The sequence below is a fragment of the Sipha flava genome, unplaced genomic scaffold, assembly GCF_003268045.1.
Source record: "Sipha flava isolate LNK unplaced genomic scaffold, YSA_version1 131_pilon_pilon, whole genome shotgun sequence".
NCBI classification, from domain to species: Eukaryota; Metazoa; Arthropoda; class Insecta; order Hemiptera; family Aphididae; genus Sipha; species Sipha flava.
Genome location: NW_020271757.1, coordinates 403204 through 419521, shown reverse-complemented (window position 1 = coordinate 419521; position 16318 = coordinate 403204). Strand labels below are relative to the sequence as shown.

Genomic DNA, 16318 nt, shown 5'->3' with positions numbered 1-16318 from the left:
TGAAAGACGATAATAAGTTCTAAAAATGTTAAATCCATAACCTATAACGAGTTCCGCCAGTCCCGCCCTTTTTATTTTTTATATTAAATTTAAGAGCGTATGGATAACCAGATAAACATTATAATTACAAAGTACAGCACTAATTAATTTATCAGTTAATTGTTAATTTTAACTGTTAAGTTAATCTTTTATTTCGTAATCCTTTTATTCTAAATTGCTCAATGAGTGAGATGTCAGTGCGCAATAAATCGTTTATGAAAAGTATCTGGTCTTATAACTCAATTACTGTCAACAGAAGGAAAATGAGTTATATCAACGATGGCGGTGGTCAACAATCCTACGATGTAAGAAATCAAAATTACAAATACACCATGCATTTTTGGTACACCAATATCTGATTTTTAGGTTATTTATTTATTTAATGCGCTTTGTGCATATTATTTACATTATTAATTACACACCTGTTGAACAATGTCCTAAGCTAACATTGCTAATAACTAGGGCTCGGATTTTAAAACAAATGCTTATTTTTTTTATATATGAGATAGAACTCTAATTTTTGAATTAAAATTTGTTTTACATCTTTCTTTTTCCGAATAAACCAATTTATTTTTGCTTTTTTATTGCTTTTTCAGTTATTCCAGCTGTAGAATTTTTATGTTTATTATACTTTAGTAATAAAATTTTTTTTATTTAATTAATAACAAATGTGAAAACCCGGAATACAAACTATTTGGTTGTTTTGGATTATTATTGTTTTCGGCTTAGTTATTTAATTTATTAAATTTATAGATTATTGATCTGCAGACAGTTAGATAGTTGACAAAATGTATAAATATTGTCTTAGATATAGAAAAGAAGTTAAATGAAGCTAATGGGATATTGCATCTGCAATTAATATATATGTATTTATATATATATATATTAATTATATATTTAAATATTGTAATACAAAATTGAACCATTGGTTTTAAAAATATCTTTATACTTGTTTACGTATGTCTGTAAACCATCCTTAATTAATGTTTTTACTTTAGGCATTTTAAAGCTATAAATGAATAATAAAAAAAAATCAATAGACACAAAAACTACAACAGTTTTATTCGTAATAATATATGCACGAATGCACGTACAGATTGGTTGGTTTCCATAATTCCATCAAGTTCAAGTGTACAACTCTATCATATGAATTTTTCTATATTAATATAATTTGTATATACTCATATGTTACATAATATGTAACATACTCATATTATGAGTATGTTATTGTATTTTTGGCTATAACGAATGGTTTTCATTTTATCAATATTATGTGATTTTGAACGTGAAAATATAAGGTAAAACAAATATATGTGCTACAAATAAAAATATGCACCATAAAACTACTATATGCATGAAATATGCAAAATATGTAAAGTAAAATTAATGTTATTTTAATAAGAATGATCTAAATCAGGGATAACTCTTATCAGATTTAAAAAGAAACAGTCCAATATATAAATGCATTTGCATATAAATTTGTTCCCTAAATATAATGGTTATAGATGAGCTGTATTTTTATCAGAAGTGTACACAATTTAAATTAATAAACTTCCATGAATTTTAGTAAATGTATTTTGCCTATGAGTTATCTTTATTGTAATATGTTGGATGTAGGTCTTTTAACAAATCTAATTTATGAATATAAATGTATAATTTACACAAATATTTTGATTTAATTTTCTTGGGCACTTATCAAAATATTTTAACTTCCATCAATTTCATAATAATTTTTGTATTATATTTTAGAACACTGTTAAAATGTTGAACTCTTTGCAAAGCATTACTTCCAAACTTACCCGTCATCCAGGAAAAGCCCAATTAGGACAGGTGAACATATTTTTAAATAGGTAAATAGCACACAACTATTTAATGTATTTAAGTACAATTTGGTAGTATTCTTTTTGGCATGAATAGTTAATTAAAATTGTTCTGAAGGCTATAAATGAAAACAGATGCGGTGTGAGTAATGAAGATTTGGACCAACTTTCAGTAATTCATGTTGCTGGTACCAAAGGAAAAGGATCAACATGTGTATTTTGTGAACAACTATTGTCATATAAAGGTTATCATACTGGCTTATTTACTTCTCCACACTTGATAACTGTCAAGGAAAGATTTCGCATTGATGGGAAAGTTATTTCTGAAGATAAATTTGTGTTTTATTTTTGGAATGTATATAATTCAATATTATCTAAACAAGTAAGTTCTTCTATAATACAATACTTTTAGGTTATAAAAACAATTATTTTAAACAGAAGTATTGTATATAAAATGTATTAATTATATTTACAAAAAGCTAATAATAATAATAAAAAAAAAAAATTATTTATAATATTGTTTTAAGTTTTACTGTTGTTTAAAATTACAGAGCTCTGGAGAAAAATTACCACCTTATTTTATGTTTTTAACTATAATGGCATTTAAAATGTTTATACAAGAAAAAGTGAATGTTGCAATCATAGAAACTGGAATTGGTGGTGAATATGATTGTACAAATGTCTTAAGGTATTTATGTTAAAAAGTAAAATCAGAAAAATTAAAAAGTTCATTATTATCTCAACTATATTTGAGAAATAATAACATAAATAAATATAGGAAAACATCAATTGTTGGAATTACATCAATTGGGTTTGATCATACTACTGTATTAGGGGATACTTTAGAAGAAATAGCTTGGCAAAAAAGTGGCATTATGAAGCCAAATTCTGTTACAATTGTTTCAAATCACCAACCTAAAGAAATATTCAAAACATTAATTGAACGTAGTGTAGAAAAGCAGGTACGTCAAATATTTCAATTAATTTTTCAATTTAAATTTAAAAGTAAAGTATTCATCTCATAATGCATAAACTTAATTACTGTTATCAAATAGTCATTTAGGTTTAATAGATATTAAATATTACATATAAGGAAATAAAAAATAATTTTTTTCTGTATATTAATCATGATTTAAATAAAGTATTAGACATAATTATTAATATATTTATTTTAGGCATCATTGTTGGAAGCTCCTTCATTTAATATGTATAATTGGTGTATAAATACATCACAAATAGGAATTTTAAGTTTAGTGCAAGAAATAAATGTTTCTCTTGCTATTCAACTTGCTAATGCATGGATTAATCGTAAAAATACTAATGGTTTGTATTTAATTTGTAAATATTAATATTTTATTATTAGAATTTAAGTTTAGTATATAAAGTGAAATAATAGTCTGTTTTGTAATTTTTTTAGAATGGTTAAAGAAATGTAGTGTTGGATTAAATGGTATAAAGCAAGGGCCAATTTGGGAAATTAATAAAGGTGATGTACAAGCATTAAAAGAGGTTAAATGGCTTGGTCGTAATCAAATAATAAATGCATCACCAAATTTAGCATACTTCTTGGATGGAGCTCATACTGTTGAAAGTATACAATTATGCAGTAAATGGTACTCAGATCTTTATCCAAAATCGGAAATGTAAGCTATAATTAATATATATATATATATATTTTATTTTTAATTCAATTTAGTTTGGCATTGAAAAATATCTTTAGGATAGTGCTAATTTGTAGTTTATGATCTCATTAGAAGATTATATATGTCTGCAAAAAATAAATAATATGTCTTAAATTTTAAATTGATATATTTACTATCTTTTTAAATGTTAAAAGTAACGAGGAATGTATTCATTTTACTTAAATGTGTTTTTTTTTTTTTGTGGTGGTCACATTTAACCAAAAAAAGTGTTTTAATCATCTCCAAATTGAAAGTAAAAGATAAGAAATAGGTTCTTGTTGGTATTTTCAAGGTTTATAATTTTTTCATTCACATTTTTTTTTTTTTTGTAATCACAATTTTAATTAGAAGAATTACTCTGATTATCACAGTCTTAGGCATTTGTAATAGAAAATATTGTTTAGTTAGTATTTTGAAAGATGTTATTTTATGAATTTTCCAACAGTTTTCTTAGTATTTGTAAAAAAATTAGTAACATTTATAAAAATTTGCTAAAATTTATGGCATCTCGGTTTTTACAAAATCAAATTTTTTTTTTCATCATAACTTAAAAAATAATAATAGAAAATAAAAATGTTCATTTTTTTATTTTTTCAAAAATATTAATAAAATAATTTTGGTTTGACATAAAGTCTTGAAATTTGTAAAATAAAAAGTTCCATATACATATCTACTCGTATTACTGATTAGAAAGAAATTATTGATCCTTATATTAACAAAAAATGTATAACCATTTAAATATTAAATTTTGATAAACGATGAAAGTCTGTTGCATTTTTATTATAAATGTGATTACCAAAATAAGTTTCTTTGCAGCAAAAAAAAAAAAAACTGGAAAGTTGCTAAATTAGTATATGTATAATTTAGCGACTCATTGAATTCCGAATAATTAAAACAGTTAAAATATTTTTTATTTTCAGAAATGTTAAAAATATTTTAATATTCAATGTGACAGCTCTAAGAGATTATGGTACATTCTTGAAAATACTGTCTACTGTAAACAAAATTGATTTAGTGTTATTATGTCCAATAGTTACATCTATTATGAATCGCCGCCTGGGTAATTTAATTATATATTATACATCTTAAAAATATTAAATTAGACTTAAAATCGTATAAAAATAATATAACATCGTGAGTATTTGAAATGTTTACTTTAGTTCTTATTCATTTTTTCTATTATTTGTTTTAATAAATCCTCAAAATAAAAGCTTATTATAATATTGCTATTATAGTGCATTACATTTTTAAATTTAGTAATAAAATTAATTTTAATCATTTTTTAGGATTTATAGGATTAAATAAATGTTTTTTTTTTTTTTTAAATATGTTGATTAAATTATATTGTACAATACAATAATCAAAATAGTTAATCTGTAAGCAATTAATATTTTTATTAGATAATTTATTAGATTGATGACATTTTAAGTTATTATAAGGTTGTATTTTATACCATTTATCGATAATAATATAAAACATTTTCCATGAAAAGTAATTTGTTGAAAAATCATTTTGAATGTGTATTATAATACAACTATTTATTATTTATTTCAGATACTGTTGACATAAATTATGATTACAATGAACAATTAGTTAAGTGTCATAATATGAAAAAATTAATTGATTTTTGTAATGTAGAAGTACTTGAATCTATTGATGAAACTATCAAGCATGTGCAATTTTGCAGCTCCTCTGAAAAGAATACATACTTTCGAGTTTTAGTTACAGGTTCATTAAAACTTGTTGGAGGCGTTTTGGAGGTTCTCCAATCATAATATTTTTTCCTCATGAATAAATTGCTCAATTATATTTTGATATTGTTTTTAGCATTGAATATTAATTTGAACAATTATTACATTATAATTAAATTTTTGTTGCAATATATTTTTAATTATATATAATTATCTTTTGTTTAATTAAAATAATAGATATTATAAATGCATAATCCATATTATATAATAGAATAAATATTTGTTAACCCTTGAGTAGTTACTCATTGGTTTTATATATATATACAAATAAACTATAAAATTAATTGGGTCTTAAATTTCTAATTAATAAATATTTTTCAAAGAACCTTCACGCTTTTTAATTAGAGATGATTTCATGCATATTATTGTGATACCTAATTTATATTTTTAAATGATGAAATGCACCTTTTATTACTAGTATAGGTTAAATGAAATGTTTAAGAAGTAAAAAATGTTATTGATAGGCAAATAATAGTAAGATTTGGTTTTTTAACCAATATACATAACTTTAAAATTTGAATATAAAGTTATATGTTAAAGTACCTTTAAACCATCAAGTTTATTTAATATTATAAAATAAAATAGCATTGATAATTCTTATCAGAACAATTTATTATATGAATATTTAAAAATCTATTAATTGGAATAACATGACTTATTTGTCACAGTTATTGAATCTATTATGCTCAATACCTTTACTGAACAAGGTGAACTGCTAAGATAGGTATTTATTTATTCCAAACTTGAATCAGGCTTATTAAGATAATAAGAATAGGTAAATTATAATTAAATTAAAAATTAAACTATTATATGTTCAAAAGTACATAAAGAGTTTAGTGTTTTATGAATTCACTAAATGATAAATAATAAGACAAAAGACTTTTAAAGTTGAATTGCCTAGAAATTTGAAAGGACTCTAGAATTTCCTTGGACATGATTTTAAGACCATGCCTGCAGAATTCTATTAAAATATGCTTTTATTTAAATATCAATGGCATACCAAATAGCTAAATCACAAAAACTATGGATTCACCCTTAATAATAATTGTTATTCATTTTCGCAACAATATTTATTTTTCCGACTAGGTCTAGTATGCACCAAACTGGTTGATATTAATTTTAAGTTGGAATATATTTAATGTATATATATTATGTTAACTTCAGTTTAGATTTGTTTTTTTGGATAAAATAATTTCATTATTTAAAAATAAATATAAATGAAAATAACTAATGTAACAAATAAATAATATTTACAATTAAAATTTTACAGACTAAATTGTTAATTGTTAAATAAAAGAAAAAAATAGCAAAATATAAAAATGAACTTTTTATTGGAACAATTAAATAATTCTTAAAATGCATATTCAAAGATACAATGGGATTAAATAACTATACAGTTATATTAACAAAAAAACTATAATTTGAAGTAGATGATTTTACTCAAGGAAGTATTTTATAAGAATAGTTTATGAATCATTTTCTTCATTTTGTTCCTCAGTCTGGCTTTTATGTCTGTGCAACTGATGTGTCTTTTTATTTCCCATACAACTATCACATTCATCATTATCACTTTCATTACTTTCATTTCCATCAGGGTCTCCAAATTTTTTTGGCTTTTGATAAATACAACAGCATTTGCTTTTTTTCTTGTTTAAGTGCTCATTGTCAACTGCATGGACATCCCAACTTACTTGTTTCTGATTGTTCTTGGGTTTCTTTAGTTTCAAATGTACAACTTGACCATCAGATGTTTGTGGTTGCAACACTAAAGTTGTACTACTGGGTAATGATAAATTAGTTTCATCCATTTCTTCGAAATTATTTTATTTCGTTTTAACTAGAAAATTAATACACATTACAAAGTTTAAATTTTTTAATTTGCATTTTTTGAGAGTAATATTAAATGAATAAGATTTAACACAGTAATCACAAAAAATAATAAATATTAGTTTTTCTCCTCAACAATCGATGATAGACACATATATCTGCAGTCTACACTAACACAGATCAATTACCTATAAAAATTCTATATTATTTTACTAAAACGTAGACACCACAACATCAAGGTATATTAATTACCCTCGGACTATGTCATAGGATATTGGCTGTTATCATATATTAAATTTGATGATTATTGAACTGTCTTACCATAATGAAAAATTGTTTTAACCATGGTCAATAATAAGATGACGTAACCATGTTATTTATAAAGTATTCGTTGGTATGACGCTTATAAGAGACATGGTTCGTTATCAATCTTCATTTTACCGTCCTATCCATTTTCCAATATATATTATAGCATATGGTTTATGCAGTTACCTATATTAAATTTGCTATTTAGATAACAATATTTTTACTTTAGCCTCCAGGTTCTAAGTATGTTTGCTGACCTGTCTTACGACAAAATAAAATATTTGTAGATTTTTATTAAAGGAGCAATTTTATTATTATTCTAAATTTGTAGTCTGATTATTAATTGTACGGTTTATTGATTCGATTGTTGCACTTTAATCAAGCACCTATTTGTTAACTGAATCTTTATCATAATGGCTGTATCGGCGGCTGCAGCGTTACTCGATGAACTTATGGGACGAAATCGAAACGATGGTCCAAATGCTCAAAAGAAACCAGTTCATTGGGAAGATCCAGAAGTAAGTGTTTTATAATAAGTGCACAAATAATTCTATATACTAATTTTAAAATTATTTTAATACATCATTTTAACCAAAAATGTATTTTTCATATTGTAATTATACTCCTAAAATGATCGCTCATACTTGTATATACTCAATAAAAGTTTCCATCAAGTTTGCATTATTTAAAACAAAAATATTTTAAAACATTATTTTTTTTTTAGATAAGAATACATTCTATTCAAATAGAAATATTTTTCAAATTTCTTCAAAAGTTTTATACTTCTATTTCAAAGTTTATTTTTAGTTGGATTGGTGTTTTAGTAGTTGTGTTAGAAAGAAATATTACAGCATTTCAACTATACATTTATTTGTCTAAAACAGTTTTTGGATTTTTTTTTTTTTTTACGTTTTTATACTAAGTGTATAGTCTAATTTTTAACATCATTAACTAATCCCATAGGAAAAAAAATTGAATGCAATTTGATTCTTTATTTGTGTATACAAACTGTAAAAATTATTTTAAATGGTTAATACTTGTAAATTAATATACATATAGTTTATAGAAATATATTAATAAACAATTAGCCTGTAGTATTATCATATTTGTAAAGTACTTCTATTCTGACTGGTTAAATTAACTATTTGTTTATTTATTTATATATTGTTTTATTTTACTTATAATTTAGTATGAATGCATTATTACAGTGAATATAATGTATTAATATTTAAAAAAAATTTTAAAGTAAGATTTATAGTATGAACTAAATAATAAACTATATATTTTAATATATTATAATAATATAGAATGAACTCTACTATTGGAATTATAACAATACATTTTCATAGCTACAGAGTTTATAAAAACTTTTTCTAACCCTATAAGTTTGATCATACTGATTATCAATGTAATATTGTAGTCATTATTGATAATTTATTTACTTGTAACAATTGTTTTAAGCTACTATGTTTTTTTACTAGGCCCTAAAATAATAATGTATCAAGTATTATTTAATGTACCTATAAAAATTGACATTTTCTTTAGAGCCGTCCTAAGGATTCTTAGAGCTTAAGGCAAATTTATTTGGGAGCCCTTAATCATCACAATAATATATGAGTATGATAAAAAAAATAAACATCAAGTTTGAAATATGTTGGTAAATATATTTTTCTAAACTTCAACCAACCAAGATTATTTAAATAGATCGATACAATAAATTACATTTATAATCACTCATCATTAATGTATTATCAATTACCAAATTTAATTAAAATTTTATTATTTCCTACATAATTTATAAACAGCCGTAGAAAATAAGAACTTGGATGTTTTTGAGTTGATACTTGTGGTAGCAAATTTTTATGTAAATTTGGATAAAATTATGTTATTCTTCATACTCCAGCATTAATCATAATGAAGTAATAACTATTTAGAAATTAAAATAACTGAAAATGTAGCTTGTATATTTGCGCTTAAATATAAATTTATTTTATTTATTTAAATTTATTAATATCTCATAAAGAAAAATTGTATAGAAATAATATATTTATATCAATGATCTCTAATAAGTAACACCGGGTATTTATAATCAATCTGGACAATTTGGACTTAAAAGGGGCCCCTTTTAAATTTTCTGGGATTTGGGGAAAAATGATCCTGTTGATCCCCCTTCATAGGTGATAGGTTGTTTTTTACCTGCTTAAGTCAAATTTTAAAAATTAATGATTATTTTAGACCTTCAAGGATTAAGATTTAAATTGAATAATTGAAGAAAGTTTATTTTAGAACAAAAATATTTTTGTTTTTAAAGTTATAATTTATAAGCCTAACCTACATATTTAATTTAGTATAAAAAAAATTTTTTTAAATTAAAATTTTTCATTAAAAATGTTTGTGATTATAAGTAATATAATTAAATTTTTAATATAAATATATTAATATATAAATAATAATATTAATATATTCATTATACAGTAATTAAATATTTACTGTTTTTTTTTTTTAATAGTTTTATCAAATTAATTTTTTTGTTTTCAGTTTTGTAAATATTTTATGGTTAAATTCTGTCCTCATGATTTGTTTGTCAATACCCGTGCTGATCTTGGAGCTTGTCCAAAAGTTCATTGCGAAGAAGCTAAAACACAATACAATGAAGCTAGTATTCGTTCAAAAATGCAATATGAAGATGAGTTTGTTGCATTTGCTACTAGTTTATTAAATGATGTTGAACGTCGCATCGAAAAAGGCAAACAAAGGTTGGAGCTTATGAATAAAACTGAAACGGTTAGTATTCTGAAGCTATTTTATATTTACTTTAGGCAACATTACATCATTTTAATGTAAGTTCTTGAACAATATTATAAATAATTTATTTACAATCATTGTTTATAATGAATGGTATAAAAATGAAATCAATAATTTCATTTGGCCTTAAAAAGTTATTAGCGTATTCTATAGGTAAATTAAAAAAGGCAGATCGTGATCGGATGCTGTATTGTTGATCATGGATGCGGCGATAACGGCCTCGAATCTTAACCGCGTCAAAGGTTTTCGAGGTACATCATTAAATAATTCCCCCCATTTTACATTTTAATTTTTAAAAACTAAATAATATTAGATATTAGATTCTATTAATGTGTAAATAAATGGGTAGTACTAAGTTTTAAATTTGTGTTATTAATTGATGTATTGGTGTGTATTTTATAATTTCAATTGATTTACTTATATTTCTCTGTATTAGGTCAAAGTTTGAATTTCACTTATAATTTTTTAATTTAGTTTATGAAATATTAATTGTTTTTAAATTTACTTCAAATAAATTATTTAAATGCAATTCAATCATATTATTTGAAATTTTAAGTAAATAATATTAATTTCAAACATATTATTTACCATAATTTTTATTCCAACATTTCACATTATCTATTGATAAATATTATAGAGAATTTGTAGTGTGCTGAAAATGTATTTATTTTACATTAAGAAAAATACATGATACAGTATAATAATTTAAAAATATTTAATTTTATTAATTAAATCATAGAATACTCAATGAATTATTAAAGAAATTTGTTTTTATTTTATTACTGTAGACATCTTTAAGTATACTGTTAAGTATTATATCATTTTAATATATTTTACTTATTAACAAATTTAATATTATAATACTATTGGGATAAATATATCAATTAATATATGAATAATTATGTTGTTAAATAACACTTTAATCTAATATTTTGTAGCCGGTGTCTCATTCAAATAGTCAAAGTCAGAAAAACCAAGAGCAAATAAAACTATTATCAGAAAAAATTAATGGGTTAGTACAAGAGGCTGAACAAATGGGTACTCGTGGTCATGTCGAAGAAGCCCAAGGACTTATGAAACTTTGTGATCAGTTAAAAGAAGAACGTGATACTTTAAGGAAACAAAACGAAAGCATTCATTGGTCTCAAGTAATTTCATACTAAATTTTACTAATTTTTAATACATTTTCTTACTAAATATGATTCTTATTTAAATAAATTGTATCTCAAATTAATTATTTGTTAAAGACTTATGAATTAGCTGCAGCTCAAGAAAAACAAATGGAAGTATGTGAAGTTTGTGGAGCTTTTTTGATTGTTGGTGATGCTCAATCACGAATTGATGATCATTTAATGGGCAAGCAACATATGGGTTATGCTCGTTTGAAAAATGCAGTAAATGAAATCCAAGAACAAAGAAAAAAATATGTTGAAGAAAGAGAAAAACAACGAGAAGAAGAAAGAAAGAAGCGCATGGAACGTACTAGGTAAATTTTATAATAGTCATATTTTGCACTTATTTTGTAACTTTGCACATATTTAATAAGAATTATGTTTTTTTTGGATGCCTATAAAACATTGTCATACACTCATTAAACTAATTTTAGGCTATTTAATTTCGCGCATGTCCATAACAACTTTTTGTTTTGATGACAACCCCCCTTTTTTTCTTGTAATTATTTTTGCTGGTATTTTTTTTAAAAAATTTTAATGGTCAAACCAACTTCCTAAGTTAAATATTAGCTGAGTTATGAATTTTTAAATCTTTGATATTATTTTTTTAAATTTTTGAACTATCCACAAATTTGATGACTTAAATTCTCAAATTCCCCCCCCCCCCCCCATAATATGATATATCCTAGTACTACTTTTGGGAGTGATAATGCTTTATTTTACCATACTTTTTTTCCCCTTGTAATAATTTTTCTCCCTAGGTAATTAAAAAAACAATTTTTTTTTAATTTTAATTTTTTTAGTTAGTTTAAGTTACATTAATTTATGTAATGAATTGTTCGAATTATTCTCTATTATGAATTAAACATGCATCTGCCCTCCGTAGAAATTCCCTATTTATTGCACTTGAAATTTGTTCTTTAGTAATCTGATTACATGCCGCATTTATTTTATCTTTCAAGTTGGTTTAACTTCCTAAGTTAAAAATTAGCTGAGTTATGGATTTTTAATTGTTTTATATTTGTTGAAATAGTTTTTATGATATTTTTTGGATTATCACAAATTGTATTCGATTCACAAACAATAACCTTTTTATCACATCAATTTTATTTCTTTTGAGGGATGTTTTTAAATGATAAATGATAAGTACAGGTTTTACTACTGTGGTTATCTGAATTGAAAGTAATTTAGATGGGTTGAATTTACTGTCTACATTTGAAATAGGGCAGTGCAATTATCAATGCCGTATTTGCTTTAGAGTGATATTGCTGTGATTTTCCATGTGTCTATTTAATTATATTTAATACATCTTGGAAGTTTTTAAATTTATTTTAATTATTTAGTTTAAAAGGCTTAAATAAATTATGAATAATTCAGAAAAAATTGATATACTTTTTATTTACTGGGAATGTGAAAAAAATTCACGTCACGCTATACACGTTTATGCTGAATGTTTCCAGGTATATGTTTATTGATTAGTATTTTGTATCATTGTATGACTTATGGATGTGTTATAATTAATGAGAGTAATACAATTTTTTTTTTATTTTCCTAAATTCAGATAGGCAACACCCATTATGTAGTTATTTTCATAAGTTAGAAAGAAATTTAAGAAATATAGGGTATTTTTCTAATACAAGAGTTAATGTCAACCAACAACCTAGATGAGCTGATACATTAAGTGAAGATATTGAACTTTAAGTGTTAGCATACGTAAGATCAAATCCCACAGTTAATGTGAGTCATGTAGGTTTTGAAATCGGTATTTCTCATAATACAGTTCATAAAATTTAAAAAAAAAATCATAAATTGCATCCATACAGACCTGATTTGGTTCAACATTTACGACAAGGCAATGCTGAACGTAGGATTATGTCTATTTCTTGGCTGATTACTGAATTAGAAAAGAATCCTATAATTTTAAATTACATATTGTGGATAGATGAGTCTAAATTTACTAACAATGGAATTATAAATAAACAAAATAATCATTATTGGGACGATCGAAATCCCCAATGGGTTATTGAAACAAATAACCAATGTGTCTGGAGAACAAATGTTTGGTGCGGTTTAATTGGAGGTAGATTGTTGGGACCTTATTTCTACAATGGTATATTAAATGGAAGGTGATATCTAGAATTTCTAATGAATGAGTTACCGATCAGGCTTGACAATAATCCTCTTGCAACAAGAAACGATTTGATTTGCAACAAGATGGAACCACAGCACATAAAGCAACAGTCGTGTGGAATTATTTAAATGAAAATTTTGAAAATTGTTGGATAGGAACTTATGGGATTATACAATGGCCACCTTGATACTCAGATCTCACACCACTAGACTACTTTTTGTGGGGGGTGTCTAAAAACTGTCGTCTATGCAGACCCACCTACTAGTCTTATGCATTTGAAAAATAAAATAAATGCGGCATGTAATCAGATATCTAAAGAACAAATTTCAAGTGCTACAAATAGGGAATTTCTATGGAGGGCAGAAGCATGATTAGCAGCTTAATTCATATTGGAGAACAATTTGAACAATTCATTACATAAATTAATGTAAATTAAACTAACTAAAAAAATTAAAATTAAAAAAAAATTGTGTTTTTCAATTACCTAAGGAGACAAATTATTACATGGGGAAAAAAAGTATTGTAAGATAATGCATTATCCCTCCCAAAAGTAGTACTAGGATATATCATATTATGGGGGGAGAGATTTAAGTCATCAAATTTGTGGATAGTTCAAAAATTTAAAAAAATAATATCAAAGATTTAAAAATTCATAACTCAGCTAATATTTAACTTAAGTAGTTGGTTTGACCATTAAAATTTATAAAAAAAAATACCTGAAAAAAAAGGGGGATTGTCATTTAAAAAAAAAAGTTGTTATGCGCATGCTCGAAATTAAATGGCCTAAAATTAGTTTAATTAGCGTAATAAGTGTAAGATAAAGTTTGTTAGGCATCAAAAAAAACATAATTCAAATATATTTAATATGTTACTAAGTGTTTCCAATTACCGATTACACACTGTATATATATGTTATGGAAATGTGAACCACAATTTTTTTTATTAACCAACTAATATTATTTTTTATTTTCATTATAAATTATAATTTTAAACTGTTTATCTATTTATAATATTTTTTTTTAAAAAAGAATGAGTATTAATTTTATTATTAAATTATTAAATTATAATTTAGGTATAATAAAAATAAAACTATAATATTTATTAATTTTTTTGTTATTCCATCAAAATATTCCTAATATTATAATAAATGAATATAATTAATAAATATTGTTTAGTTTCATAGTTTTATAAAATATTCTTAGTATGATAATAAAATTAATAACCATTGTTTTTTTAACAAAAATATTAAATTATAAATAGGTAAAAATTTTAAAATTATAAAAAAAAACAATACTATAAATTATTATAACTAGTCAATAGGTAATAATAAAATTATAATTTATAATGAAAATAAAAATTAATTTATAAAAAAATCATGGTTCACATTTTGCCCAGGCAAAAACACATTGACTGGGCAATGTACACATTGCCCAGTATTTCACATTGCTCGTAACATATATAATAAATTTATATATATATATATATATATATATATATATATATATGTGTGTGTGTATTTTCTTATTAAAAATAAATTTTTGTTTTTTTTCTTTTAGGAGTAATTCTAAAGATATAGATAGACATAGTCGCGATGCTGATCGAGATAAGAGATCTAAAAGCTCTAGAGACCGGTCACATCATAGAACTGATAGGTACTATCAACCATATTTATTATTTTAACACAATTATATTCCTAGAAGATAAAACGATGAAAGACTTTTGTACCATAATTCTCTAAGTTTTGATTAGTGTTATTTTTATTGTAATTTGTTTATATTCTATTGAAATAATACTTATATTTAATATTAATACAGAATTAAAAGTTTATGTAACGTTAATATATATTACTAAAAAAGTTAACAATAGATACAGAAATGGATTTTTTCATTTTTTAAATTAAATCTATTTTGTACTTTAACTGCAGAAAATCTGATCGTCATGAAAGAGAAAGACGAAGAAGTAGAAGTCGAGGTCATCGTATCACTAGTAGTCATAGTAGTCATAGACACAGAGGTAATTAAATTTATATTTATTATTATTTTATATTAAACTAATGGTTACTGAATTAAACAAAATATTTAATTATTAGGATATAATGGTAATAGTCGTAGAGATCATCACTAAAATGATATTCATGGCAACATAACATTACATTTATTACTTCAGGTAAATATTAATTTTCTATAAAGATAATTTAGAATTGATTTTTAAAAGCTCAATGCTATTGATAAAGCGAGTTTATTTAAATTGAGAATGGGGTTAAGTCTATAATTATGTAACTATTAAAATAAAACAAAGAAAAAAATATCCATATAAAAGTAAATTAATGTAAACAATATCCTGTTACAACTATGGTGAAATTATCACATAGCAGAAGAAAATGGTCATAATGGGCACTTTATTTCAAAAAGTGCTTCGAAGTCATTCGAAAGTATGCAGATCTTCAAAAATTACATGTGACTTTTTGTCAGGTATTTATATTAAATGAGGTATTTATAAAAAATAAAATATCTGAAGTTAATAAAATCATTGATTTGTCTCCAATTACACATAAATGAGAAAAATAAAATATAACAAATAAATGTCTTAAAATTGTATTCAGATTTTTTCTTTTGGAAAGAGGATCTAAAAATATAGAAAAAAAATTGTAAATGTAAATGTAATATGTAAAAAAAAAATTTTCGTAAATATACTTTTCATTAAAAAAAAATGTTGAAAAGGAATCCTACTTTTTATACTGCCCAATATTTTATAGTAATTTTATTGATTCTTACAATTTTCAAAA

At 23.7% G+C, this 16318-nt stretch overlaps 3 protein-coding genes across 5 annotated transcripts; 2 read left to right on the top strand and 1 right to left on the bottom strand.

The window, feature by feature from the left end:
• The first annotated feature begins 120 nt into the window (after nucleotides 1–120).
• Nucleotides 121–5382, top strand: LOC112694597 (putative folylpolyglutamate synthase). 3 transcript variants are annotated; one of them, XM_025570119.1, is made up of 9 exons: nucleotides 121–344; nucleotides 1789–1889; nucleotides 1995–2241; nucleotides 2411–2547; nucleotides 2638–2821; nucleotides 3035–3182; nucleotides 3277–3502; nucleotides 4462–4601; nucleotides 5096–5381. In XM_025570119.1, exons 1-9 carry the CDS (start codon nucleotides 222–224, stop codon nucleotides 5314–5316), a joined length of 1527 nt encoding a protein of 508 aa, XP_025425904.1. In that variant the 5' UTR covers nucleotides 121–221; the 3' UTR covers nucleotides 5317–5381. The 3 variants fall into 3 exon arrangements, with proteins under 3 accessions (XP_025425904.1, XP_025425905.1, XP_025425906.1); XM_025570120.1 differs by having other exon boundaries at nucleotides 131–382; nucleotides 5096–5382; XM_025570121.1 differs by having other exon boundaries at nucleotides 317–405; nucleotides 5096–5382.
• Nucleotides 5383–6604: 1222 nt separating this feature from the next.
• LOC112694647 (type 1 phosphatases regulator ypi1-like) lies at nucleotides 6605–7397 on the bottom strand. Its single transcript, XM_025570185.1, has 2 exons — nucleotides 7308–7397; nucleotides 6605–7129 (listed from the first exon to the last, which is right to left on the bottom strand). The coding sequence occupies exon 2, from the start codon at nucleotides 7098–7100 to the stop codon at nucleotides 6759–6761; it is 342 nt and encodes a 113-aa protein (XP_025425970.1). The 5' UTR covers nucleotides 7101–7129; nucleotides 7308–7397; the 3' UTR covers nucleotides 6605–6758.
• A 212-nt stretch (nucleotides 7398–7609) lies between these two features.
• On the top strand, nucleotides 7610–15699 carry LOC112694645 (luc7-like protein 3). The gene is made up of 7 exons (XM_025570184.1): nucleotides 7610–7943; nucleotides 9964–10209; nucleotides 11169–11378; nucleotides 11478–11716; nucleotides 15090–15185; nucleotides 15458–15546; nucleotides 15623–15699. The coding sequence occupies exons 1-7, from the start codon at nucleotides 7839–7841 to the stop codon at nucleotides 15655–15657; spliced, it is 1020 nt and encodes a 339-aa protein (XP_025425969.1). The 5' UTR covers nucleotides 7610–7838; the 3' UTR covers nucleotides 15658–15699.
• Nucleotides 15700–16318: the final 619 nt, after the last annotated feature.